The 27,972-nt window shown below is 39.5% G+C and overlaps 1 protein-coding gene across 1 annotated transcript; it reads left to right on the top strand.

Annotated features, from left to right (window-relative positions):
- Window positions 1-614: 614 nt before the first annotated feature.
- Window positions 615-3,219, top strand: LOC311020628 (protein phosphatase 1 regulatory subunit 3C-B-like). Its single transcript, XM_084020779.1, has 2 exons — window positions 615-779; window positions 1,156-3,219. The coding sequence occupies exons 1-2, from the start codon at window positions 766-768 to the stop codon at window positions 2,180-2,182; spliced, it is 1,041 nt and encodes a 346-aa protein (XP_083876905.1). The 5' UTR covers window positions 615-765; the 3' UTR covers window positions 2,183-3,219.
- Window positions 3,220-27,972: the final 24,753 nt, after the last annotated feature.

The raw sequence follows: 27,972 nt of genomic DNA, 5'->3' as shown, positions 1-27,972 counted from the left end.
TTAATTTAATTTGAAAATTAAATGTTACTATCGTCTATCAATATGGAATTATTAAAAATAATACAAATTGTGGATCTTTAGAAAAGCGCAACGTCAGTCCTGGGCTTACATATTATCACTTTTCCATAATATATCTTAGAAGTAAAGTGCTTTTCTATTCTATTTAGTTCTTGGGGTAAAACATTTAAACACTTAAATAATATAAGTTAAGGCAACTTCATAACTTCGGGAACTAGAACAATCATCTCTTTAAAGCCTCACACATTCTACAAAGTCACTGTGACATAAATAATCCTGCTGTGGTGCATCCCAGTCATGGAGGGTCAGAGGGTTGGTGCAGCGCTCTGCAGTGTGTAATGTGAAGATCATCTCTAACACCAGCAGGGGTCCACCCTGTTTCTCAAATAGAAGCTGAGGCAACAGCCCTAGGCATCCCAACTATGAGGCCCATGCAGGACACTCCCCTATCAGCTGGCCGACAGCCAGGCAAAGTTTGTCCTCATTGGCCGGCGAGGAATTCCACTGCCTTCTCATTGGCTGTTTGAAGAACCATATGACAGCATATGCAAATTGTTTCTATGTGGCAGTTGAAATCCCTGAGTGCTGAACCATTCTGGCACTGCGAGGCTGAACGAGCAAGAGGGAGGCGGAAGAAAAGGAGGCGTGACAACATCATGCACTTTTAGAGAACGCTGCTGGCCAGAAGTCGAAAAGGGACAGCAAATTTTGCTCAAAGCTCCTTGGCACCTTCTATTTCTTTATTCCATGAGTGCTACAAGGTAAGGAATCAGAAAGTGTTTGCAAAAGTGATTCATGTCATGCTGAAACAGAGAAGATTACTTTTCTGTATCGGATTGTTTTGTTCATGATTTAGATTTAGATTTCAATGATAGTTAAAATTTGATCTGCGTATTATAAATCTCGAATCATCATTTGTGAAATGGGAACTTTTCACATGAACAGAAATGGCAAAGTATTGGCATCCTGCCGATTGCAGAAGAGATATGCAGAAGTTACATCAAACCTGAACTTCGTGAGAAAAGTGAAGCCTCTATTCTAATATCTCCCTCTCTCTTTCTACCTCCCTCAAATGTCCCCCCCCCCCTTTCTCCCTCTGACCACTTCCCTTCTTCTCTCCCCCTCTCCCTCACTCAGTGTGCTCAGGTCTTTCAGTCCAACAGCAATGCCAGGCCCAGTAATGCCGATGGACGTGGCTATGAGATTCTACATTAGCCACTCTCCGCCTCCTCTCCGAGGTTTCCTCAGCTCCTACGAGGAGCTGCAGAGGACCAAGAACAGGGTCAACCAGTCCACCAACCGCAGTCACAAGCAGCAGCTCTACAAACCCCTGCGGCCCTGCCTCAGCAATCTGCAGAAAGCCGTGGACGTTGGTGACTGTGTGGGCTGGAACGGCAAGGCCGGCAAGAAGAAGGTGGTGTTCGCAGACACCAAGGGCATGTCACTCACCGCCATCCACGTTTTCTCCAAGTTCGACGACGAGCCATATCGCATCAAGCGCTGTAGGGGAGTCAGCGAAGAGCTGCAGTTTGACATGACGGACCTGGAATTAGCCACAATGGACCTAAAGATCAGCTCAGTGCGCAACCTGGTACTGGACTTTAAACAGCCCTCAGCCGACTACCTGGACTTCCGGAACCGCCTGATTCAGAACTCTGTCTGTTTGGAGCACTGCTCGCTGCAGGAGCGCTCGCTGACTGGCACCATTAAGGTCCGGAACATGGGGTTTGAGAAGTCGGTGCAGTTGCGCGCCACCTTCGACTCGTGGGTCAGCTTCACTGACGTGAAGTGCACGTTCATGAATAACGTCTACAGCTGCCAGGACACTGACACCTTTGCATTCGTACTGGAGCTGCCGGTCCAGATCCCACCACAGCATCGTGTCGAGTTCTGCATCTGCTTCAAATCCCAGGACCAGACCTTCTGGGACAATAACGACGGCAAGAACTACGTTCTCAAGCATGTTGGCTGTAACGGAGAAGACCAGGTCATTCTGATGCCCCCAACTTCTGTTGAGCAGGGAAAACCTTCAGAGCACAAAAACGGGGGGGTGAAGGTGCTGGAGATGGAATTTGACCAGTTCGGCAGCCCACGCATGTCGAGTGGTCTCTTTCCCGGCTGGCAGAGCTGGGGTCAGATTGATAACGCTGTGCCTTATTGGTGAAAACCTCAGAAGGTTTGCTGTAATGGAATTGGAATAAGATAACACTGACAGGGCATTCAGTGCGAAACCAGCTGTAAGACTGGCCTCTCAGCCAGAAACTAAACTGAAGCAAACAACCTCCGCTTTTATAGTAGAGGAAGTGTACAAACCAGACAGAAACCTAACTGTAATGTGCTCAAATGACCTGCGTTTGCTGTAACATGGTCGGTTGGAGCATGAGGGATAAACGGGGAAAATCATTTTTCACATATTCCTTTTTCTGTAATAATTGCTGTGTGCCTTCTCAGAGTGCCTTCCCACTAAAATACAGACAATGTGTACAGCCCACAACAAATGTCGAGCCCCATTTGAGTGCCTGATGTCTTGATTAAATATGCACTGATTGAGATGTCCCTCTCAATGTGATGTCTGTCAACATAAGAAGTGGAAATGGAGCTGATTAAGTCCTTCATATTGAAGGGAAAGTATGGGGGAGTGCATGGCAACAAAATGCTTCTCTACTAAAAGAAACAGTTGATTCATTTTGAATGAAAATGCACACTAAACTTTTGCACCTTAAAATAAAAAATATTTAAAAAATATTAAATATGAATTACAATGGCCTTAATTCTTTGGAAATGTTGAGTCATGCAGCCCTTTCTTTCCCTCAATGTAAATTGCACATGTGAAATGAGAAATGTTTGGATGAGGTTATATTAAGGTTTGTAGAAGAACTAAGCTGCTATCAACGGATGTGTCACAAGAGAGACTGCATGTGATTGGTTGCCTTGAACAAGGAAAACTGTTTGGAAATTTCGGGTGTTAAAGTATGTCAAGAAAGGAATGATGGACGAATGTTTTGTTTGCTCATTTTAACAAGTGCAATTCTGTGATGAGTGTACAGTATGTGTGGCTGGAAGTGAGAGTTTTTTTGTTGTATTGTTTTGCTCACAGTGAAGAAAGGTCTGTGCCCCAGCATTTTCATGTTTCACTTTAAGGTCTTTGTCATGTATTTTCCTTCCAGAAATAAATTTCTATATTTGTGCAAAATATGCAAATTCATGACATTGTGACCCATTTGTTGTACATGTTTTACTAGTTTCTGTTTGCTTATTAATTCCTTTGTCTTATTTTTTAAGGCTCAAGAAAAACCTACTCGGATGTTTTAATTCAAGTGCTTAAAGATTTAATATTATTAAATATGCATATGCAATAATGATATTAAAAATAAAGCTAAAAAATTTACGAATGTTTAATATTTACACATCTTATTTTTATTTATTTATTTGTTGCCTTCTCAATGTGCGAATAGGGAATCAATAAAAGTACAGTTAGTGGGCTAAAGTGGGCCCAAATACAGTGATGGGAATAACGGCATTATAAGTAGCAGCGTTAGTAACGCCGTTACTTTTTTCAGTAACGAGTTATCTAATTGATTACTCATCTCATTATTAAAACGCCGTTATCGTTACTGCCAAAAAATGTGTCGCGTTACTACATTGAAGGCAGATGTTTGAGGGCGGGAGCACGAGACAACTGCAAAAGTGAAGACCATTGGCTGGAGTTGAGTAAAATTCTATGGTAAGCCAATCAGAGGGGAAGTTGGGCAGGTGCTTAGTCTGCTTACTTACACTGCGCAGCAAAGTTGAGCAGTACGAGCGAGTAGTCAACTAGATCAGACACACACAAGTTACATTACGTAAATGTTACGGGTCCCAGGATAGGGCACCATAAGGCAGATGTCCTGTTAAGGAAAGCAGGTGAGACACAGCAAATGAGGACACGGTCTCCAGATTGCGTCTGACAAGACGGGGGAAGCCTCGCATTATTTACCGTCTCCGCAACAACTGGAGTGACACAAGCGTTCCGCCCCACTGTCACACATTACACTCTGCTCTGATTATCCTGTAACCTGTTCCCTCATTAAATTTAAACGAAAATACAAAAAAATACATATACCAATTGAAATGGTTTATTATTGAATAACCTGCCGAATTTGTATCTAATAAATCAAATCAATGTGGTCAGTCTTAGGTGTGCCACATAAAAACATACGTACAGTATGTCTACTGTTTTTTTCCCCTAATTTACACTACAAAGACTATATTTATTATTTATTTTTGGTACATTGCTTAACAAGTATCATTTAATTTTGCTAAGTTGTGACCTGTTGAGGTGCAATAAATATCAAAAGTTCCAAAAGATATATTGTGTTATTTTTATCAATCCACTCTATAAGCATAGTAATTATAATATCTACAATAGTCCACCACATTTTATTGGATGCCAGTCTCACATTCCCACAGCAACGTTAAAATTGTTTATTTGTGCACTGTGGATATCTGTATTGAGTATCCATTTTATTATAATACTCAGATTTATCATAAATAATTGAACACGCACATGTATTTTAAGTTCCGTCAAAGAGGGATGGAGATGGGGTCCAAATTATTTGACACTTCAGTATTTAAAAATTATTTGAAAGTAACGCAATAGTTACTTTCCAAAGTAACTAGTTACTTTTAGAATTTGTAACTCAGTAACTACTTTAGTTACTTTCTGGGAGAAGTAACTAGAACTTTAACTAGTTACTTTTTTAGAGTAACTTGCCCAACACTGCCCAAATATAATCAAACATGTAGCTACAAACCAGCACACCAATACAAAACACAAGACAGCAAGTATTTTTAAAGTCCAGACTCATGTGTAACAATGTGAATAAAGCTATTCATGGTTCACGACACTGCACTGTAAAATGTTTGATTACATACGTAATGTTTGTAAACATAATCAAACTATAGTAAACTAAAATGTTTTGTCTGAGTTACATTGATACATGCACATAATCGGGGATTAGAATTCATGGTATGGAAAATGTCCCTTAATTTGTTAAATAAACCGTAACCTTATTTAACCTAATTTTCATACAGTGGGAAAAACACACTATGACATTAAAAATGATGCAATACCCTCCATTTATTGTACATTAACAATGAGGATGGAAGAGGGGAAAAAACCATCCATTTCCTGCAGCAGTCTGCAGTTGCTTCCCTCAGACTCTTTTAATTGTCCACGCTGTCCATGGATTCAGCTTCAGCACGAAGAATGCTCACTCCCTTTCTTTGGCATGCACAGAGGAAAGACCTCAGGCTGAACCAGGATAACCCTCTAAGCCCGGAAATGCCTGCTTCATCATAGTTTTAACTCTTTAACAACAACTTTTCTAAACAGAAACAGAAAAAGTATTCAAAAGTTCGATCTTCAGGGTGAAGTGGACATCAATTTCTCACTGATTTCATTGTGGAAAATGAAAAAGCTGAACCCATATCAGCTCCAAATGACAGCTGCATCCTGAACTCAAGCTTATCTCCACCTGCTGGCTGATGGAACCATATTCCTTTAATACCTGTAATTTCCTGATGGGTCCTCTTTCGTCCAACCCTCCATCTTTCTACTTTTCATTCCCCTCGTGTGGTAGCATTTGCCATCCTTATTAAGGTGTGGCCTACTCTCATTTCCGTTTCTTTGTCTTGTTTTCCTGTTTACATATTTCCGTTTATTCAAAGGGCAGGTCAGTAAGCAATGAAATAAATACCAAGTCATTTTTATCAATAGTGCTCTGCACCACCTGCAGCTGGAGTCACGTGTAGTTCACCGTCTGAAAGCAGTCAAACATTAACATAGGCTGGACTACATTCAGAGAATGACTGGACCCAAATGATGCAATGAGGATGCAAAGATGGCAACCGCCCATGCAGTGATAAAGTCACAAAAACAAAATCCAGGTCTGTGAGACGAAAACAAGTTATTCAAGGTCATTTAAGGGCAAATTTCATATGAGAATAAGCAGGATGGTCAGGATCATTACAAACCGGAAATAAACTTACAAGCAAAAAGTTTATTGGGACAAGACAAAAGGCCAGGAAAGTTAGAGGTGAAAATATATCTGCATAAGGTTTAAAAAAACTATTTGTTTATATACAATTTAGGCCTTTTAAATAGCAATAGTCTTCCTGATTGCCTCAGTCATTTGTATTCCTGGTGAGTGTCCATGTTCTGACTGTAGTAATGAAGTGTGAGGCATGAAGTCCTCCGTGTTGGCTGCCTTTTTAATACATGTTTATTTATCCCAAAAAGCCAATGCATCAGCATCAGAATATATTATGTTATTGGTAAAGTCTCAAAATTAAGTTGGCAATCTATTGACTTGAACTACACAGAAAAGGGCAAAATTCACAAAGAATCGGTTGCTGCTGCTGATGGCACTATCATTTGCAAACTGCCACATCTCAGATTTACAAAAGATAATGTATTGTATTACATTCCAAACAAGCCCATAAAATGTCCGACTTGAGTTTCCGAGTCTATTCAGACTGGGCTGGTGCTTTAATTTTGTCTTTTTAGCATTTTAGCAACCGCAAAAAGCAACACAATCCTTTAGTGAATTTTCTATAATAGCAGAGTGAACAGATTGACACAGGTGAGAAAAAAATATATAATTCAAATTATCAATGTTGTTCACAGTAACATGGAGGGAGGACATGCCTCAGCAGAGACACGACGTGCAGGTTGGCATGAAAATACCCCATCAACCTGAAGTGAATGGACCCAAAAAAACAAATAAAACCAACAGCTATGTGCTCCCCTTCTGAAAGAAAGGAGAAAAAGATAGGTGACCAGGTGAATGTTATGTATTTGTACCCGTCCTTGTTTGTTTTGACAGGAGGTTGGCATCATAAGCTTAACCCTTCCGTTGTGTTCTGGGCAAATTGATTTAAAAGTATTCTCGCTGAAACATTTAATTCATTTCAATTCCGATTATCATAAGATTCCACGACTTTGTCCACACATCTGAACACACAAAATAAATGCTGATCTGATTATGATTTTCATTAAATATGAAGTTCAAAAATGACTGGCCTTTAGAATGGTGAGACTACAATAGTTGACAAACGATACCCATGTCCTTTCTTCACTCATACTTTCATCAAAAATAAAACACCAGTCAGTTTTGACTAGGAACACGTCAGATGTGATGTTCTGCCACTAATTACCTTTTGAAATGGTTCTTGAACTTTGACATTAAAATAAATAGAAGATAACCAGCCCAGCACTTGCACAAAAGTAATTAACATGAAAAAAATACAAGCCAGTTAATATTTGGACTTTATATCACATATAAATGCTTGTGTGTGTAGACATGGACTTCACATGGCCACACAAATGAACTGACTGTTTATGTGAATTTTGACAATGTGCATGTGTGTGCACGCGTGTTCGTGAGTGTGTGTATAAAACATGTACATGCTTGTTGTCCAAGTTGAAAGGTCATATGGGTTGCTCTTTCTCTGGCACGTGACCAGATAGATAAGCAATCACTTGGGAGTTTGTGTTTATGTGTGATTATTGATTGTCCTGTATTGATCTGGAGTGACCGGGGTTCAAAATCCAAGCAGGTACAGATTCAACTTCTAACATATTCTTAACACTGCAGATTTTGTATTTTTTTTGCCAAACATGGAAGATTTTAGGATGTTTAAGTCAAAATTGGAAGTACTTTTGAAAGGTGGAAGTTCTAATATAAAGTGTTTATCATGAGGTCAAGTAATTATTCTGTAAATAAATATTGCCGTCTAATTTCTGAAAATCCATTTTCACATATTTCGGCAGCACAATATACATTCTGCTCACCTCCAGTGAATTGAACTGGAAGCAGAAATTTATGGAACACAAGATGATACATGTTCACAAAGTTCAACTTCTGAGTGATGCAGCCTGCCAAAATTCACCCAGAGACACAGAGGAATGAAAGGATATGCAAGTTTTTAAAACCTATATTTACTTTCCTTTATCTTTGTGACGCACCCTGCAATTATGGTGCACCTTGCATTCCTTTGTCTGAACTGTACGGGACACCTGTTTCCAATATCACATACTGAAATCCAGACTTTTTCAAGTTGGACTACTACAACTACAGTTTTTTTTTTATTTATATTTTTTTTCCCACAAAGTTTGGATATAATCCTCAGAACAGTAGGATGGAAACAAGCAATCGATAATAACAGGAGGAAGGCAATCGATGCTTTTGACTGTAACAAAGTGGTTGTTTGCCAATGGATAGAAGCTATTATTTTTACCTTGAGTGAGTGGGAGAGTGATAAACTCTTCTTACAGGTGTATGAACTCAAACACATCTCCACAGGCTTTAATGTTCATGTCAACACATACCAATACACACATGACTGCACAAACTATCAAAAGAAAGAATAAATAGGGCTCCGTATTTGCCCCCTTCTGTGCTTTATATTTACATTTACATTTACATCCAAGATGATTTATTTGTTTTATTCTGAGTGACATTGGGTGAGACTTGTGTCTCTTGACAGATGTTGTGTTCAACACAGTTTTCACCCAGAAACAGTACAGAAGTACTGTAACAGAAGTAATATTTGCTCTCCTGTTATAACCTTCAAACCACTGACATTTTTAAGTCAGCACATGTAGTTATGTATATAGCATGAAGCAGAATATGTAAAAACAAAAAAAGTCCAACCTTTATTAACCTGAATGACCTCACAGACTTGTACAATGTCAGAATTCTAAATAAGGCTCGTTCAGTCCTGGATGATCCGAGCCACCCCATGGCTGGTGAATTCATGCTGCTTCTGTCAGGCTGCTGTTGGTCTTTTAAATAGTTAAACAAAAAAATATTATTGTATATAATATGTTGTATTTAGGTATTATTTATGTTTTGTTTGCTTTTTTGTTTTGTGGGTTCTGTGGTATGATTATAGTACAAACACTATTTATTGCTGTTCTTTGTGTTGATGCTGTGTGATTGTTGTGTGGAAACTGCCGGCTGAATGAATTGCCCCTCTGGGATATACATTTTAAAAAGGTTCACAGTGTCTGGCTTTACACAAGCATTCTGTTCTGTCATGAGAAGGAGGAGTGGGACGGTGGTTAACCAGGATAGAAATAGTCTGTGAGAAGAGCTATTTGATGCAGCAGACTGTCTGTCTGAATGATGGCCAGGAGGGCTGGTACATGTGGGCATTTAAGGAGGCCTACAATATGAGCCATGCACACACATGCAGAGGAAAAACTATAACTGGCACTAACACATGACGAATGACTCATGTTATCAGGAGCGTGTGTCATTCCCTTAGCCCTATATTCCCTCAACCTATGTTCCCTCAGATCAGTATCTCCACTGGTGCCATGCCATTGTGCCGGAACTCCAATAGTCCAAAAATGTTCCATAGAACCGGAAGTTCAATGGAATTTGTCCAACAGCCTATTATCCCTGTAATAAACAGCCATTGTACCCCCCCAAAAAAGCAAAAACATGGCTATTTGGAAAGGTGCACTCAGTAGAATGCAGATCTACCAATACAACCATCATTTGGAAGGCATTACCTGCCCTACTCGGACTCTGATTGTCTATCCTTGATATTCTTACCCTAAACAATCTCACTCCTCATGCTACTGCTTTGGCATTTGCTACTAAAATCACCGAAATAAGACCATTCGTGTTTAAGCTACTTTGTAATGGATCATTAATTTAAGAGCAAATTTTGATCTGATGCCACACAAAAAAGTTACATTCAACAAACTTCTTAATTATTACCATAAAGTGAAGGCAAACATATACATTTACATTTAGGGCATTTAGCAGATGCTTTTGTCCAAAGTGACTAACAATAAGTACATTTGACAAAAGAAAGTAACCACAACATATTATTGCCAATAAAGTAAGAGCGAAAAAATAGAAACAAGTGCTAGGTCCTCGTCTGAGTAAAGTAGTAGCTTTTCAGCAAGTATACCTTAAATACAACAGTGCTATGATGAAAGTGCAGGTTCTCCGGCTTTCTCCCACAGTCCAAAGACATGACTCTAAATTGCCCATAGGTGTGAATGTGAGAATGAATGGTTGTCTATCTCTACATGTCAGCCGTGCGATGGTCTGGTGATCCGTCCTGGTGTACACTGCCTTCGCCCAATGTCAGCTGGGATCCAGCCCCCCTCAACCATGAACAGAATATGCAGTTGATAATGGATGGATGGAATTAATAAATAATCTCTGTATAAAATAGCTATTATCCAAATGATTTAAATTATGAGGTTTTCAATTGACAGTTTTTTAGATATAGAAATATTATGCATTCATTGGCAAGCTCTATAAAATCCTTCAATCCCCACTGTGACACAAAAGGAAAACCACTTGTGTTCACAACCAACCATGCACAAACACACTAGTGCCTCTACAGTGTTCAGGAGGGACACCTTTGAAGAAGAAAAAAAACAACAAAGCCCTTCTTGTTTCCATGCTCACACTGCTGAGCTTCACACGTCAGGACCTTAACAGCTGCTGGGAACTGATTTCTGATTTAGGTAAATACTGGATACGTACTATTTGGAGATGGCAGAAAGGCAGAAGAGGTCATGAAACTGGTTTCAGGTTGAGATTTTATGGCAGATTAGTAGGGCTGCATATGGTTTGTGGGCTTGACCATGACTCCAAATTTGGGTACAAAGTGCTGTTTCAGGTACCAGATTAGCTCTTCAGGTACTCAACGTTCCGAAGCTGCTGCAGAAAAGAACACATGTTAAATTGGCAGTTAGAATGCTGGCTATGTCAGGGTTTTAACTGTGTGGGGAAATGTATATTGGGAACTTTCCTGGCTCAGGTACTGCAGTATATCACACATGATATAAGAGCTCTGTATTTGGTTCTGGCTTCAACTTTACATCTTTGTTTCACAGAAATAACGTTATAATGTTAATAATGTTTGCTTCTGCAAGTGTGGATATACTGTTATGATTTCACAGCAGAGTTTAATGAGACCTGCCTCACCTCATCAACCAACACAGTCTCATGGCAGTTCCGGAAATAGTCATTGTTATGTCATTGTTTCATAATTTGTTTATGGATGTGAATGTGGTAACCGTCATAGATGGCATGAAAAGCAGAGCATTATAGAAAAATATTTATAAATATTTTCCCATTAATTGTATTTGGCTTCTGTGTCTGACAATGGCACCTCCGGCTAAGGGGCAGGAGGAACCCGTTCATCCATAAATAAGTTCTACTTTAATGCAAAATAATATTTCACTTGGTAAAAATCTCAATCTATAAAAGGGCAAGATTGCCATGCACGTAAAGCCTTGGCTATTCTAGCCCTGAAGATGTTGCCACAGATACCATTCTAGTTGACCCAACAACAGACTGCTGGTTTAAATAAAAGACAAACGGTAGAAAACAGTTGCTGGCCTTCTCCTTTGTACATATACACAATACTCCTATGGCACTGTAAGTCAGAAGGAGGGTGAATGATTCCCACTAGCATCGTTTCTTACGGCCACAACTGCCCTTTGTCATCACATCAGTTGTAAGCGTCAGTCGGCTCCAGTTCCCTCCGTCAAGAACGGGACACTTGTGTCTATCTATCGTCCTGCATGAGGGGAGCGAAGAGGTGCATGCAGCAAATGCCAAAGGAATATTCACTTCCAATAGCAAACCTTTACCACTTCCAACCTTATGTTTTTCAAGTATCGTTCTTGCCTGCACCACATTTTTTTCTGTCAGTTGAGATCACATTATGCTACAAAACGATGGTAAGGTTTAGGAAACAAAAGCCCTTAGTTAGATTTTTGAAATCTATCATGAAATGTGCTACTTCACAACAACACTTTTGGTCAGGCAGTGTTGGAAACCAGTCTTGTGGTTGAAAGGCTGTATTGTTGGACCCTTCCAGTATAAGTAGTCTTCCTCAATATATACTACTACGCCACTAGCGCTGGCCGTTGCATATATTCACAACGATTGGTTTGATTTGCGTGTCCACAAAAGAAAAGGTTCACAATTGACTTTCCATTACAACTGTTTTTCTGCAGAGCTACACAAAAAAAATGTCAATTTGTGTCCCTGTACATAAAGCCAATGGATTGAATTTTGTGACTACACATATAACACAAGCCTTTTAGGTCAGTCTATTTGTGCACCAGATGAAAGCAGAGTGGATTTTTGCCCAGTAGCAAGCTGCTCCTTCAATAGTTTCTTTCTAAAAGTTCAGTTACATAAAAAGCATGTGCTCTTGTGTTTAATAAAGCTCACTGTTCCAAGCCCTGACGTCAGCCCGTCAGCAGCACTCTAATACTAATAAATGGAATAAACAGAGACTAGCTGCCTGCGAGACAAATATGTTTCTGGTCCTGCAAAGGAAGAACCAAGAAAAACAGAACAAATTGGAAATGTACACAAAATATGTTCATAAACTTCTCTCAAAAATCTCACTCGAGGCATCAGTCCATGTTGTAAATCTAAGTTATTATGAAGTTGTGTCACAAGTTCATGCTGTGTCATGCAATGTCAACAAATTTCTGTTTGGACTTAAGCTTGAATTATTAAGAGGTCAGAAACAGCAAACTTCTGCTGCTGGCTCATTGCTAAGTTGCGATCCACGTAGAAGGACTAGATACTGAATTTAAGGCCCGAGAATATTATTCAGAAATGTGTTCATCGCTTGTGAGGAAAAACTATTCTACTAAGTAATCAAAATCCTCTTCCAATATAAGGCTGCTAAAATCAATTGTACTTTCATAAAAATAGCTAGACGAGGAAAGGACATCCTATTTTTCCACAGCTGGTTCAGGATCAGCAAAAGAGTGGAGACAGATAGGGAGAAACTCTGTTTTTTTGAAGAAGTCATTTACCATGGTAACTAACCTAAAGTTTAAGTTAACTCTCTTTCCGGAATGGAAAACTCTCATGGAAATCTTCTCATGGTTAACAAACTCTTTTAAAAGTTTGAGCAAAACCGTCTTTCTGGAAAAAACCGCTGGCCATTTCTCCTTTGCATGGAGTGCTGTTTGATCAACACTGGGAGCTGTGAAGACTGCTTACTTTATAAGGGTCATAAAGTAAAATATGTTTGACAGTGAACAGAATTGTAGCTGTGTGTATGTTTGTGTCATGTGAACACATTGTGCGTCAGTGTGTGAATTTATGTCTGAATGATGATACTGGCTCAGGTCAAACAGCATATAAATGTTGTCTCCTGACTAAAAAGAACAGCTCACATTTCTTTGTGGTAGAAATATGTTTGTTTGTGTCTGTGTATGCCAAAAATGGAAACAACACTGAGCAAAACCTCTTTCCCAAACGTCAGATTTTAAAAACCATATCAGTATTTCCGCCATGTTGAAGTCCATTTAAAGTAGGATACACGTATTCAGTCGATCCTCTTTCTCAAACAAATGTCAAGTCTCATTAGGAGGTGAACGATTTAAGGTATGTGAAAACCAATGGCTGACGGGAAGGAGCCAGATAACCTGACTCAACATCCTGTCCATGTAAGCTGATTTTTCACGGATTGCTGGTTATTTTTGGCTCAACAACTCAGACAAACTCCGTGGTAGTGTCGATAGGAGCAACTCACTTAATGTGTATGCCCATTAAAAGAATATGTTGATGATGTCTTCTGACAGAAACCAGAAGGTATAAAAAGAAAAAAAAACATGGTTCATAGCAGGCTTCCCATCCAACTCATCAAATAGAGATAAAAGTAAATGGCCTCCAAGGTCCTCAGAGATATAATCTTGACATGAAAAGTTAGGGTTTTTGACTAATTACTCTTATGTTTTATTTACATCTTCTGTTTTTTTCTCACTGTTCTTGAGCCATGTTATAGATAGTCGTGACATGAGTCTGAACGTAGCCTTGGTCATGTGCTATTTTTAGTCACAACGTGGCTAACATAAGCAGTTAGAAATGATAAGAGCGAGAGACCGTCGACTGGTCATTGATAAGCAGAGCTCAGGAGATAATGAAGCGCTGATAGAAAATGGGTGGAAATCGGTCGGAATGGTTGAGATAAAGATATTTTTTCAGCGACAAAGCTACTTATCTAAATCATAACTAACTACAGTTCAGAGTTCTAAGAATCTTTTCAGTCTCATCTGAGGTTGGTCAATGTATTCATACCCGCGGCTGGAGAAGGTTTTAAGAAGGTCACCTCTGTCTGTGACCATCACTTTTCTGAGTCAATAATGTTCCCATTCAATTTAAAAAGTAACCAGATATACTCACTCACCTTCTGTACAGATTCCAAGATAATCTGATTTCAGAGTTGATGTATGTGAAAATCTCTGTTGCGCCTTCACTGTCCTGTCAATATAATGCACCTATTGCTTCAAGTAAACATTCTCAGCCGCTAATGAAAGGTAACACCAAGGATGAACGCCAATGCATTCTCACGTGTCCACAGCATAAAACCATTCTCAGCATAATGGACCGTCTCTCTTCAATGTCAGCTGGGGTCAACGGAGAGCAGCTATTCCTGTAACGCAACTGGCAGCTGATTGGCTTTGCCGCAGAAGTGTGCGATGCCACGCTAGTGCTGCCACGCCAGACCCACGCTGTGAGAGCATGATCAGCTAGTGGAGGGGGGGAGTGGTGAAGGAGAGAGAGAGACAGAGACAGAGAGACAGAGAGAGATGCTGGCACAGAGCTAAAGAGCCTTTCAAATCCCTGACCTCAACTAGAACTTGTTCAAATCCAGACTGAGCCCCGTGTGTCAACAATCCCATCAATTTTGCATGTAGAGTATCGTGTACAGAAGAGGTTCACAGTTTGTCAATGACTGATTAACATTAAGAATAAGGGACCCTGATATTATCTGATTTTGCTGAGAGAAGATAATTATGGTTGATTGATTACATTTTAAACCTTTATTTGGGTTCATTACAGGACATCAAAGAGCATAATAATGTGTTCAACATGCCTTCTGCATGAAAAATAAATTGTGGAATGTAGGGAAAGAAAAATCATTAAAATTGTGGCATCGGAGATAAAAGGCGACCCATTAGCACCAGTGATGCACGTGCAGGAAGGGCCTTTTTTTCTGTGGGAGAGAGAATGTTAATGGGTTCTTGTTGTGTCTGCTGACAGACAAATGTGAGAGTCTGAATAGAACCACAATCCACGTGAATCTTTCTGAATAGACAAAGAGAGAAAGAGAGCAGAAGCCTCATCAAACCACAAACACACACACACACACACACACACACACACACACACACACACACACACACACACACACACACACACACACACACACACACACACACACACCCCTAACGAGCTACAAGGTGTTGCATCCACACACACAAACCCACACATTAATAGACTCACTCTCGTGAGTGAGTGCAAACAAACAAGCACACAGACATGCATGGGGGAACAGTTGTCACCCTTCATCTTAATCCACTTGACAAACTGAGTGTGGTCACATGCTTATTGTCTTGGAGGCCATCCATCTCATCACACAGAATTTGCTCTGCTAGTTATTTGAAGCAGAAAAAGTTCAGAGGTTCAAAGGTGAAATACCTAGTGAGTCACAGTGAAGGAACGGGGAAATTGAGAGGTTGCGTCGACTTTGTACTGATCTAATGCTGGGAGGCCTGTTGGTACAGGTAACTCACTCTTGGTGCACTAATGTGTGCTCTCTTTCTCTCTCATAGCAACTGTGGTGACCGTGATTTTCAACACCATCTCACTCAGGCAGCATCTGCAAAAATTAAACTTCCAACATTGTGCAACCGGAATAACATGAAAGATTGTTCAAAAATCACCTCCAGATTTAACTAATTGTTAAATATGTGAAGCCATAATGTGGATAGAGGACATTCACTTCTTTGTGGTTTCCATTCACCGAGTGCAGCAGGTGCAGAATGAGGTTGACATGATTAAGTAGTGTTGAAAGTCACACAACACGGTGCTGACGGATGCAAATCCAGGACAACATGTAACAGGAACCGTCTCTGCAGTGAGGGGACACAGAGAGACAGGAGCAGATTCAGGATGGAAAAATGTTTAAAATTATTTAGTTCTTAATTATTTTCATTGTTTGTAGTCAACTTATCGACAGCCTTTTCAACCCATTTTTCTCAAAGCTAAATAGATTTCAAGGTTGTGAGGAAGTGGAGATCTTTTCTTGATTTGAGAAGGTGAAAGAGTCTCCAGCATGGCAATGCAAGGTACATTTTGTGCATTTCTTCCACAAAAATAGTGTTGAAAAGTTGCATTTAGTTCACACACTGTGTTTTGATTTGACAAAAATACATGATAACCTTATTTTAAATGTGACATTTATATTCATGGCAAATTATTCAATTTGTACAAGAAAATGAATCATGTGACACGTGTTTCGCTGTGACAACTGTCAAGAGGTGACAAGTTTGAGTACAAAGAGTTCTAACAGCTAAAACAGGTGGACATGAGATATGGATGGATGCTTTGGCAGAATATATGAGCTGGAATAAAGGTGATGTAGGCTTAAGGCCAAATACTGTATATAACATTGCAGCGAGGTTTACAAGGGTGAGAGAGGGAGCAGCAAAGAGCTGGAGAGAAGACGAGAGTCCTCGAGAGGTGAAAGGAGAGGTGAAAAAAGTCAGGTGCAAGTCAGGGATGTTTTGGAAAAAGAGGTGAAAGAAAAGGTAAAAGTTTTGATGGATGAAAGAGAGAAAGGAGAACTTCAGTCAAGTGCTCAGATGACCCTCAGAGAGAGAGAGAGAGAGAGAGAGAGAGAGAGAGAGAGAGAGAGAGAGAGAGAGAGAGAGAGAGAGAGAGAGAGAGGCGTCAACTTCTGGTTTAAAGCCTGCAAAATTATGGTATGCAAACATAATAATAGAACATAATGTTTTGTTTTTTGCCAGGGGAGGCTACACTACTGTGAACAATATCTGGGCTCCAGCCCAACTACATGACTTTATGGGACCTCAGACACTTACTTTCACTCGTTGTTTGTTCATGCTGAGGAGAGAACAGATGCAATAAAATCTTTATAAAGCTGATTTATTGTTGATGTAATTCATCCTTATTTCCCCAAGGAAGTACAATAAATGTAATGTGATGTAGGCTACTCAGAAAGACACACACACACACACACACACACACACACACACACACACACACACACACACTAGAGGTTGGTGCTGGTTTCTGTAGAAGTGTTTGGAGATTCCACCATCTCTGCATGACTCAGTGAGACGGATCCAGTTTGAGCCCATAAAAGGCAACATAATGAGGAAATTAACTGCAGAGCTAAAGTGGAGCACTAAACCAAACACGATTAAACAAACTAAAACAGAGGAAGGAAGTATTTATGCATTTATTTATTTATCATATGTTTTATGAAAATAAGTGTGTTATGAACAAATACAAACTGTAAAATACTTTTTTTAAATTAACATTTTTAAAGTCTTTTTTTTCACAATATATATTTTTAAACAATAAAAATGCAATTGTTGTAAGCTGAGTTTCCACATGTGATGCTTTGAAATCACCAAAGGTTGAAATTGGCCAAACTATATCTGTCAGATATGATGTTCTAACTATAGAAACAGGTGATTCATTACAGTTTTTTTCAATGGCTAAGACGCATTGGTCGAAACTGAAGCGACATGTTCAAAACTCTTAACACAGTCTGCAAAACAGAAATGCATGTGGGCTAAACTGTGTCTCACTTTTCATTGCTTTCAGACGAAGTGCATACAGTGACCACAGTCACTGAAATGGATGAAGTATTTTCTCATTCACTAGTTCACACCTGCAAAACACTATGCCTTAACACACTTTGTTCAAAACAGTTAAAAACACACCCAAAACAGAATGATAGGGGAAAAACACTGGACATTTCTGCTGCAGCCACATTAAAATCTATTGAAAATTATATCAAAATATTGACAATAAAAATAATTAAAACGAAGATGCAAACAGCTGATGGTAGTTTTCAGCTGAAAACTGATTCAGGTGATTTGCGTTTGGCCTCATTAGAAAGCATATACGAAAGGAGTGGCTTCTGATTCTTTTTCCTGTGCAAGTATGGATCAAACAGCAGCAGGCGAAGTTGGTAGAGAGAGATGAGCAGCCAGGAGAGGAAGGAGAGGAATACCAAGAGATGTGGTATCTGATGAAATCAGGCCTGCCAGGGATGGATCAGACAGTCAAGAAGATAGGTGCCTTGCCAGAGAAGATATAAGATGTGACATCGAGGAAAACATGTGGCCGAATGCAGATGACAGGGTCTGAATATTACAATATACATGTGTTGTTTTATAGTGTTATCTCTTACTGTAATTTGTGTTCTATCCCTGGAATTTTGAGATTCTGCATTATTCAGTTTACGTAATCTTTATTTTTTGTATGGTCCTGAAGTACTTATGCAAAAGCACAAATGTTCTTGAATAAATCTCTGCATTCCTGATTCAGTGTTGTTGCAATATATTACAGCATATACAATCATTTAGAACCATTAAAGTTCAAAAGATCCTATATAAAATACTGATTTACCTGACAAATCATTCTTACTTGAAATATCAGATGTATTTGATGTAATGTTCTTTGTTGTTAGTTTATCATTACGTTTGTTAGGAGTGATTGTGTGTGTTTCCAAAGTGAGACAATGTGCTAGTTTTTTGTTGAATGAGCTTTGAGACAAGTATGACGTGTTTTGTTGGTAAGACACACTTTTGGGCATGAGATTAACTGCATCATGGAAATGCAGACTGTGTTAAGAGTTTTGAACATGTTGCTTCAGTTTCGACCAATGCGTCTTAGCAATCGAAATAAAACTGTAAATCCCCCTCACATGTCACTGACAGGACCAGGGGCAGTTCTAGGGTCCTTTGAGATCCGGGGCCCTGATATCTTTGAATAAGTCTGGGGTCACGCTTCAATTGATGAAGGTTCAATATCAATAAATTCTGTACAAATGAATATTTGTTATTTTTTACTATAATAAGATACAAAATTGCTATTTTATTTCACTTCATTGATTTAAGCTTGTACATTTAATAAGAAAGATCAGCTTCACTATGGTGAATTGAGAAGTTTTATGGCAAACATGAGAAAATGCTCTATCCAGAACAAATATTCCAGCCAGCTATGTGTCAGAAATAATGAACCAACAAACTTAAAGTTATGCACTGAGGTACACACAGGCTGCACCATGGTGCAGTGGTTAGCACATTTAGCTCACAGTTGAAAGTCCTGTTTATTTTGGACCAGTCCACTTCCCCTCCCTCCTCCTATAAGTGGTGTTTCACACTGTTTATACACATCACCAGCTCTGAGCGTTGCCTATTCATGTGGATGGGCTGAATTCATGTGTCCACCATGACAAAAGGATCTTAATTGACTTTCCAATGGCATCGCTTCCATTCCATTTCCATGCAGAGACGTCCTTTTAACACATTAGTGCCACCACCACGCAAAGCGCTGCTGTGGTCATTTCACATATTTCAATGAGATCTGGCTGGTCTGAATGTTGTGCTTGACTTTTGCAAAATTTGTTATATTGGGTTATATAAAATAATTGCTCAAAGTTGTTCAGATTGAGCCCGTCATGGAGGTTTGACATACACACCTCTTGGAATTGTTCAAAAAACCCACAGGAGGTCAGTCATTTTTATTTAAATGTGATTTCTAACCATTACAGGTGCTGTACTTGATCAAACAAACCCTAACCCCAAACCCAAACTAGGTAACCCTAATCCAAGACTAGGTAATCCTAACCCAACCTAAGTAACCCTAACCTAAGACTAAATAACCCTAACCCAAGCCTAACTAACCCTAACCCAAGCCTAAGTAACCCTAACCTAAGCCTAAGCCTAGTGTCCGATTTAGAAAATGAAAACTCCATGACAAAAGAAAATAAATTCCTCCACATTTAGCTCCACATTTGAAAGGTGTGTGTCATTTACTACCTGTAACAATCACAGCCCACATTGACTGGAAATACCAATGTTGCATTGAAGAAGAAATCCTTACTAATACAACAGATATGTTTCAAGAACAAGACTCATCATGTTAGGAAATAAATGCTGTGTCCAATAGTTGCGCAACACACATACACACATTCCCAGGTTTGTTTACTCACCTCCATGCTGCACCTCTTCACTTTAAATTCCTGTCACAGTGATGCAGTGATTTCCTGTCATCACAATTAACTAATTGCTGTTTACTTCAATCCAGTTAAAGAAAATGTTAAAACAAAGCACGGATTAATAGAGGTTTTAGAGCATAATAATGATGCATTTTATTTGTTGGCGCCTTTCAAGACAACCAAGAACACCTTAAAAAACATTAATTAAAACATAAATAAAAGCAGCACATTTATCAATATTAAAATCAAGTAGAAAGTAAAATCAAGTTAAAAACATACCACCATATCAGTCATTTATTTTAATGTGATCATCATTTTTGAAGATTAGACATTATGTGGTGTAAAAGTTAGAAGAAAGTTATTTCATATCACCCTTAAACACAAAAGGGCCTTATGTTACACCCGGAGGAAAGCAGCACACAGACCAATGCAACCCAATGCAACGGTCACACCCAGTGTCCACATGCAGCATATCTCTTGTTCGTCATTTAGCGTATACCTAGTTTGAGGCGTGCGCCTGTGATATTGTTATTGGGGGAGGTGGCATCTGTGGCGTGTGCACGAACTGTGAACTGCTGAGTGGACAGGATGATACGGGCACAGTGGATTTTTGCAAAACAAACAACAAGCTCTAGGTGCCCGTAGAGGCACGTTTTTTTTCTAAAACCGGATGATTTATGTTGTTCTATCGGTTTCAGTGAATATGATCAAAAGCAGGGAGAAGAGAAACATTTCTCATTCAAAATACTGAAAGCAGTGATTTATGTTTTCTTTTTCAGGTTTGAAAATGCCATATCCAATACCCTGTACCATTAAATTTTATTTTATTGAATGACATTTATGTCAAAGATACAGGAGAGTGATAATACACACATAGCAGCCAATACAATTTGTTGTTCAATATCTGACTGCTTATATTGCCTCATGACTGATGAAACATTTGCCTTGTTGTGTGCAGTAGAATTTTGATGCATCGCAATGCATCGCAGAATCAAATTGAATCGAATCGTAATCTAATCGAATTGTGAGGGCAGTGCCAATGCACCTATAGAGTGTCTTAAAAAGACACAAGAACGCAGAGGAAAGACAAATATCCTGAAAGTTTACATGATTCATGATTTTCCACACAAAACTATTTTCAAGTTATTATATCGCATTCAAAGAGCACTCAATTCCACAGCAAAGAGAAAGCTGAAAAGTCTTCGCAGAATGACTAAATGTGAACAATTTAAAGTATTGTAGTTACTGATGGTGGTGTTTGCAGTTCACAGATAATACTCAAAGTAAATCATAAATTGTATTTAGCTGTAGGTTTGTGTGCAGGCTGCACTAAATGGTAAATGGTCCTCATTTATATAGCGCTTTTATCCAAAGCGCTTTACAATAATGACTGACATTCACCCATTCATACACACATTCACACACCGACGGCGGAGTCAACCACGCAGGGCGACAGCCAGCTCGTCAGAAGCAATTGGGGTGAGGTGTCTTGCTCAGGGACTCCAGACACTCAGCTAGGAGGAGCCGGGGATCGAACCAGCAATCTTGCGGTTACCAGCCAACCCACTCTACCTCCTGAGCTTGCCCCACCGCCCTCCCACACTCCTGCCAAGGCTTTTGGTTTCTATCAAGTTCTCACCTGATTCAATTGGGTGACACCCTGTTTATCTATTAAAAGGCCTATAGTGACGATACAGAAATTGCACAAGTTTATTTGGGTGATGAAATGTTATACTGGCAGTTAACTGGGTGTTGACAACAGTGTTGCACAGCATCAAAAGAAAAGAGAGAGTGCATTGCAAAACCAATAAAAGTACAAACAGTGTCTTTCTGTTGCTGAATCTCCAGATACAAACCATTGACCATCTGTGAAGTTAAATAAACTAAAATATTGGACTGCTACTACCGCCACCACCACACTATTGTCTAAATAAATCTGTTTTTTTTTTGGCAACAATCAAATTACTTGAAAAATAGTGCATCTAGCTGCTGATGGCATAAAGAAAATCCTGGATGTCTCAAATGTCTCTTCCTGTGCTTCCACTGAATAATAATCTAATCTAATTGACAGATATTTTTCTGTTAACCTATATCAACATTGTCATACACTTCCAGTTGATTTCACCGTATTGGATGAGATTGTGCTCTATAAAAGGTGTAGTACATTAAATTAATGAGGAACTATATTAGGGCTGCACGGTGGTGTAGTGGGTAGTACTGTCGCCTCACAGCAAGGGGGTCCCGCATTCGATTCCCGGGTCGGGTTCGAGTTCCTTCTGAGTGGAGTTTGCATGTTCTCCCTGTGTAAGCGCCCCGTGTCTCCAGATTCTCCGGCTTCCTCCCACAGTCCAAAGACATGACTCTAAATTGCCCTTAGGTCTGAATGCGAGTATGAATGTCTCATGTCAGCTCTGCGATGGACTAGAGACCTGTCCAGGGTGTACCCTGCCTTCGCCCAATGTCAGCTGGGATCGGCTCCAGCCCCCCACGACCCTGAATATAGGATAAAGCGGTAGACAATGGATGGAGACTATAATATACACACTATATGATGGTGCTGAGGTTTATTTTTTATTTTGAAGGATGAGGTCAACGCGTCAAGAGACTCATCCTGATATCGACTGTCGGAGAAAGACACCACTACTCCAGGGAACACTTGTCTGTGTACAAAAACAGATACGCAATTAAATTTAACCTGCTGTCGGGTTTAAGAAGTAAGGAAAATTACAAAAGTTGTCTACCTGGCTGAAGAAATAAAAAGGAAAAATAAAACGTTAGCAATCATTTGTGCATTTATTTGGATGACAGCAATTTTCCTAATTAGGCCTGAGGTACCTGTATTTCAAATGCAATGGTTTTGTGATAAATCCCTCACAGCGGTCTCTAAATAGGTTTCGGTAAAGCATTATTACAAAACAACTACGGAAATGGAGAGAATGTGCAATGTTTTCTCTTCAGTGACGCGGTGAGGTCTGTTGAATTAGACAGAGACTGAATGGAGAGGAAGTAAAACAACAACAAAAAAATGACCTTCCTCCAACATTCATTGTTTTCTGTTTGTCGTTACTGTTGTGGATCAAAACAAACTTTTTATTTGGTGCTTCCTGAACAATAATCTTTCCTCTCCTGACCAATTTGGTTCTCTTTTTCTTTTTTAACGATAAGTCAACTTTGTGATAAGATAAGGTGGTGAGATTTCCAAAATCTCATTTAATGCAATAAATGAATCACGATTTTTCCTTGCGGAAACCTTTTAAATGATTAGCTGCAACTCCTACATTTCTCAGTAAGGGGAAACTAGCAATTAAGAGTCATACTTAAGGCGTTTTATGTAACCAGCCCCCGGTTTCTAGGTTAACGGTGAAAAAAGGGACGAAAAGTATGTAAATATATGACAGTTATAAAAGTACAAACTCTGTGTGAACATTACTTTGAACATGGGCCACATTGATCAGTTCAACTGAATGTTGCCACAAGGAAACAAACACACATTTGTTGCAAAACAATGAAGAACATGGAGGAACACCAAGTCTCTTATCAGAACAGAGTGACTAACCCTGAAAATGTTGTCCAGTCACATTGTGAGTCTGGCCCACCTCTGCAGCTCAGGTTATGTTTAGTGTTGGATATTTGCCATAGCCTTAGGGTATGTTGTTTACTGTTACGGGCCAAAGCCAGAGGGCTGGTTGTGTGTGTGGGTGTGTGTGTGTCGTTAGGATCCCGGGGGCTGCCATCTTGTCTTCATTCTGCTCTCGGTCTGTGAGACCAGTGTTGTGTGCTGAACAATTTAAAACACGATTTAAGGTATATGTGCTAAATATGTGTTTGGCTGCTTATGTGGCTAGCTCACAGCCATGTTAACTAGAACCATAGATAGTGTGGAAAGTATTAGAATGCCACTATAATTTCTACAAGACTCTCCCAATGCTATATTAGGTCCAAACACATGTAAGAAGATTGATCTTAGGAAGTGATAATACCAAACTCTGTTTTGCTGTAAAAGTGGAACCTATGGGAATGTGGGATTACATTAGTTAGGCTATGTGTCTATAACAAAACTTCTTCATTGATTATCTCATTCATCCTCCAGCATAATCGTCTCAGCTAAATGGAGTTATTGTAGATTATATGTGAGCAGAACAGAAAGAAACAGAGTAGACTCTTGCATTACTCTCCCTTCGGTGTGATGAGGAAGCAATGAAAAAGCTAAAAAAGCTGCTTGTGTAACTGTTCCGGCTCTTTGCCAAGTCTTTTTCTCTCCAACAAACCAGGTTGTTAAGTCTTTAAATCTGTCGAGTCAAGCTCTGAAACTCAAGCTCCAGACCGCAACCGGGCTCAGAGTCTGCTGTACACAAAGGCGGTTTCTTCACATCTGGAGCAGAAACAAAAAGAGCTTGTAAGGCAGTGTTTGTGTACATACTGGTACATCTATCATTGTGAGGACCAATTTTAATTTTAGACCTTCAGAGAGGACAATGCAGGCATTTTTGGTCAAAGGCCAAATATGAGGATTTTTTTTTTCTCCTTTTTTTTTTGCACTTGTCAAACTATCCCAACAAAATAAGTTTGGATGTGAAAAAAAGTTTCTGTTCTATGACAGCACAATAATTCAAGTTGTAATTCTACTAGTATTTTCGTTCAATTGTCACAGCCCTGCTCTAAAACTCAGAAGATAAAAATGATTTATTAACCAAAAGATCAGTCAAAATAAGTCAAACAAATGGATTGGCGGGAATCTGTGTAGTCAATACTGTAGGTGCTGGAAGCATGAAAATGTGCTGAAAGGTGTTGTGCTGTTAAACCAAAGAAAATAAACCAAAAGCCACAAGACAAAGATACGTGAGAGGAGATCTGCCAATAAGTGAGTTCAGCTGCTCAGGCTTTTATGCGGGGCATACGGGGCCCAGGTGTATCCTATGCTGCCGATTAATCACCAATCAGCTCTGCAGCCCTGGAGAAAGAAAGCAAAGACACAGCAGAATAACTAAACAGAGAGGCCGTCACATAATAAACATATTTAAAACTCAAATCTTTCTTCTAGTTTTTATTTTTTTTATCTTGTAGAACATGCATTTTACGTTATATACTGATAAAAACGTATCTTATTTTATCCCATCAATACCAATATAACTGTGTGGCTTTATGCACGTATACATATGATGCAAGTCGTGTGTGTGTGTGTGTGTAAGTGTGCATGCAAAATGAAAGCTTCTTTCTCTGCAGGTGACTAACAGCCACTCTGTTTATTTTGGCCACACTGCTTTATGGAGTCAAGACTGAAGAGAGATTCCCTTGGTGGGTCAACTGAGGACAGCAGCCTGAAGGATTTAACTACAGAGAGCATATGGTATATTTGCTGCAACAATACAGGCATATCGAAAAAATATTTTGCACTACTAAGCTATTTCACAATCCAGGCTCAGCTTAATTCTCTGCTCTTATGCAGTTAGATTCTTGTTTAAAGAATGTGTACAATTGCTTTATGTTCGGAAGAAAAAAAGGTAAAGTTTAATAAATGGAATGGCTGAAATTGAGTGTATAAATAATCCATGAATGTGTGTAGAGCAACGTAGAAATAAGTAAAGAGTGTGATTAATTTTGGTGATCAGTTGATGTGAACCAGACAAGAATAATTTGAGCTGGCACAGGATGTGTTGAATCCTGCACCACAAGTGTTCTTTAACAGCAGTTGTGAATCACAAAAACAGGAGTGTCCGAGATGTAGAACAATAGAATATTATATATAATGTATTTTTCTATTTCATGTAAGGTCAGGTTAGGTTTAGTGCTGGATATTTGACATATGACTGAATGTTGTTAACATGGACGCACAAATGATACTGGTATCCACTTGTGGACAGATATACCAGTGTTTGGTGGCCAGTAAGGCAGTTTAAAAGAGAAGAAAATCAATAGGGGCAAGGAGAACCAGCTTAAGTTCTGTCCTCTACTTCAAATGTCTCCAGACGTTTGGCATCAGTGATAAACAGGTATTCACCTGTGTTTTTTTTAATGGTTTTGAAGAAGAGAGGTGTGAGTAAGAACTAAAACACACAAAAGAAAACATGGTGTCAGGGGGAGAACCAGAGATGGAGTGAGAGAGCGTTGGTTTTGGACGTGCAATGGACGGCGTGTCAATATATGCCTGTTCCATGCATAGTGTCTTTTCAAAATAAAATTCAGTCTGCACTGCAACAAAACTACTTGGGGTCAGGAAAAGCAAGGTAATTGGATGAAAGTTGCGACCCAGAGTCTGGAGGGGTATGACACATGATAATGTGTATGTATAAGTGGAGCTGCGATGTTGGAGGGTTACAGTATAAAGACGATACTGAGGCATGCAGCCTCCTCAGACGCCAAAACAAAAACAAAAAAAGAGACTTGAAAAAGAGTTTGTGGGCACGTATTAACTGAGTGTCAATAACAAACCACCAATGACTACAGTACCACCTCCACTCCTCCCTCGATGTACCTGATGTACCTGAACTCATGTGTACATAATTACGGCAGTAACGGATCAATATGCGGATCAATTATTATTTGGTTGAATGAAGGGTTTTTTAAAAAAGGCTTCTGTTTTAACCCCCAGTAGCAACTTAAGGTCATTGTCTCAACACTTGGCACTATAGTGTGATTATTTTTGAAACTTAATAGGGTGAAATTTGCTTAGTCAGCCAGACTGCTCTCCTATTAAAAGATAATGGCAGACTGTTAGCGGGTTACTGAGTGACAAAGCGACGCTGGCCATGGCCTACATATTTCTGTTTGTTTAACAAACGATAAGATCCCTTGTTCCCAGCATTAAACTAGGGCACCTCACCATCACAACGAGACAGACAGAAAAAAATACAAATAAAAGTAAGTCTGAGATAAGACATCACTGAGCATGAACTCGTGTTTACTGTAAATGAGAAAGAAACACAGAATATAAGATTATGAATGTGGGTGTAGTTCAGTACAGCCATCAACAGTTTTGTTGCACTTCTCCTTTTACAACTCGGAGTGGAACATTCATTAGTCGATGTACCGTTCTACTAAATCATTCAAATTTTCAAAAGCATATTTCGGACAGGAATTAGAAATCATTTGTTTCCCGTAAGGTCCAGGTATGCTATTTATATCAGTGCAGGCCCCACAAGTTTCTGTAACAAATTGAAACCTGCAGAGTATTAACTATATTCATATATTCTCAAATTGTTTTTCCACACATCTTGTCAAATAGCTTATGCTGAAATCACTTTCCCCTCACCAATACCCCATAACTGACAAGGTTAAACAAGTTTGTTCACTTTGTGTTCCATGTGACGTACCACATCTTTACAGTGAGTCAACATGAACAGTAATAGTGCCCAGAAGGAACAGAACCGTAATTGGTATAATTGGTAACTCTGTGTTTACCCGACTCCTCATGTCAAAACGACATGCTGCAGCAATGAGCGCTGTCTGGTTTTTCCAGGCGTTCCACTTGGGTGCTTCTTTTGAAAACTCTAAGCAAGATTTTTTGTGTCTTTAACCTCTAAGAAGAGTCCTGGGGCCTCATTTATAAAGCTTGCGTACGCACAAAACGGGGCTGGAAATGTGCGTACGCCACTTTCCACGCAAAGGTTGTGATCTATAAAAACCAAACTTGACGGGAAAGTGTGCGTACCCGTAAGCAAACTCTGAGGCATGCGTACCGGTACGCACATTCTGGAGACTGGAGGGGAATCAGCGATACAGATGTCAGATTGTAGAAAGTTAACATGAAAAGAACTATTATAGTTTTGATGACTAACCCTAACCCTAGCTCTGCCCTTGTAGTGGCAGCTATGACCAAAAGGGGGTACAGGGGGTCGTCTCAACTCTAATCTTGGAGCCCTT

This window comes from Eutrigla gurnardus (assembly GCF_963514095.1).
Source record: "Eutrigla gurnardus genome assembly, chromosome: 11".
Lineage (NCBI taxonomy): Eukaryota > Metazoa > Chordata > Actinopteri > Perciformes > Triglidae > Eutrigla > Eutrigla gurnardus.
This window is presented reverse-complemented; position numbering and strand designations above follow the sequence as displayed.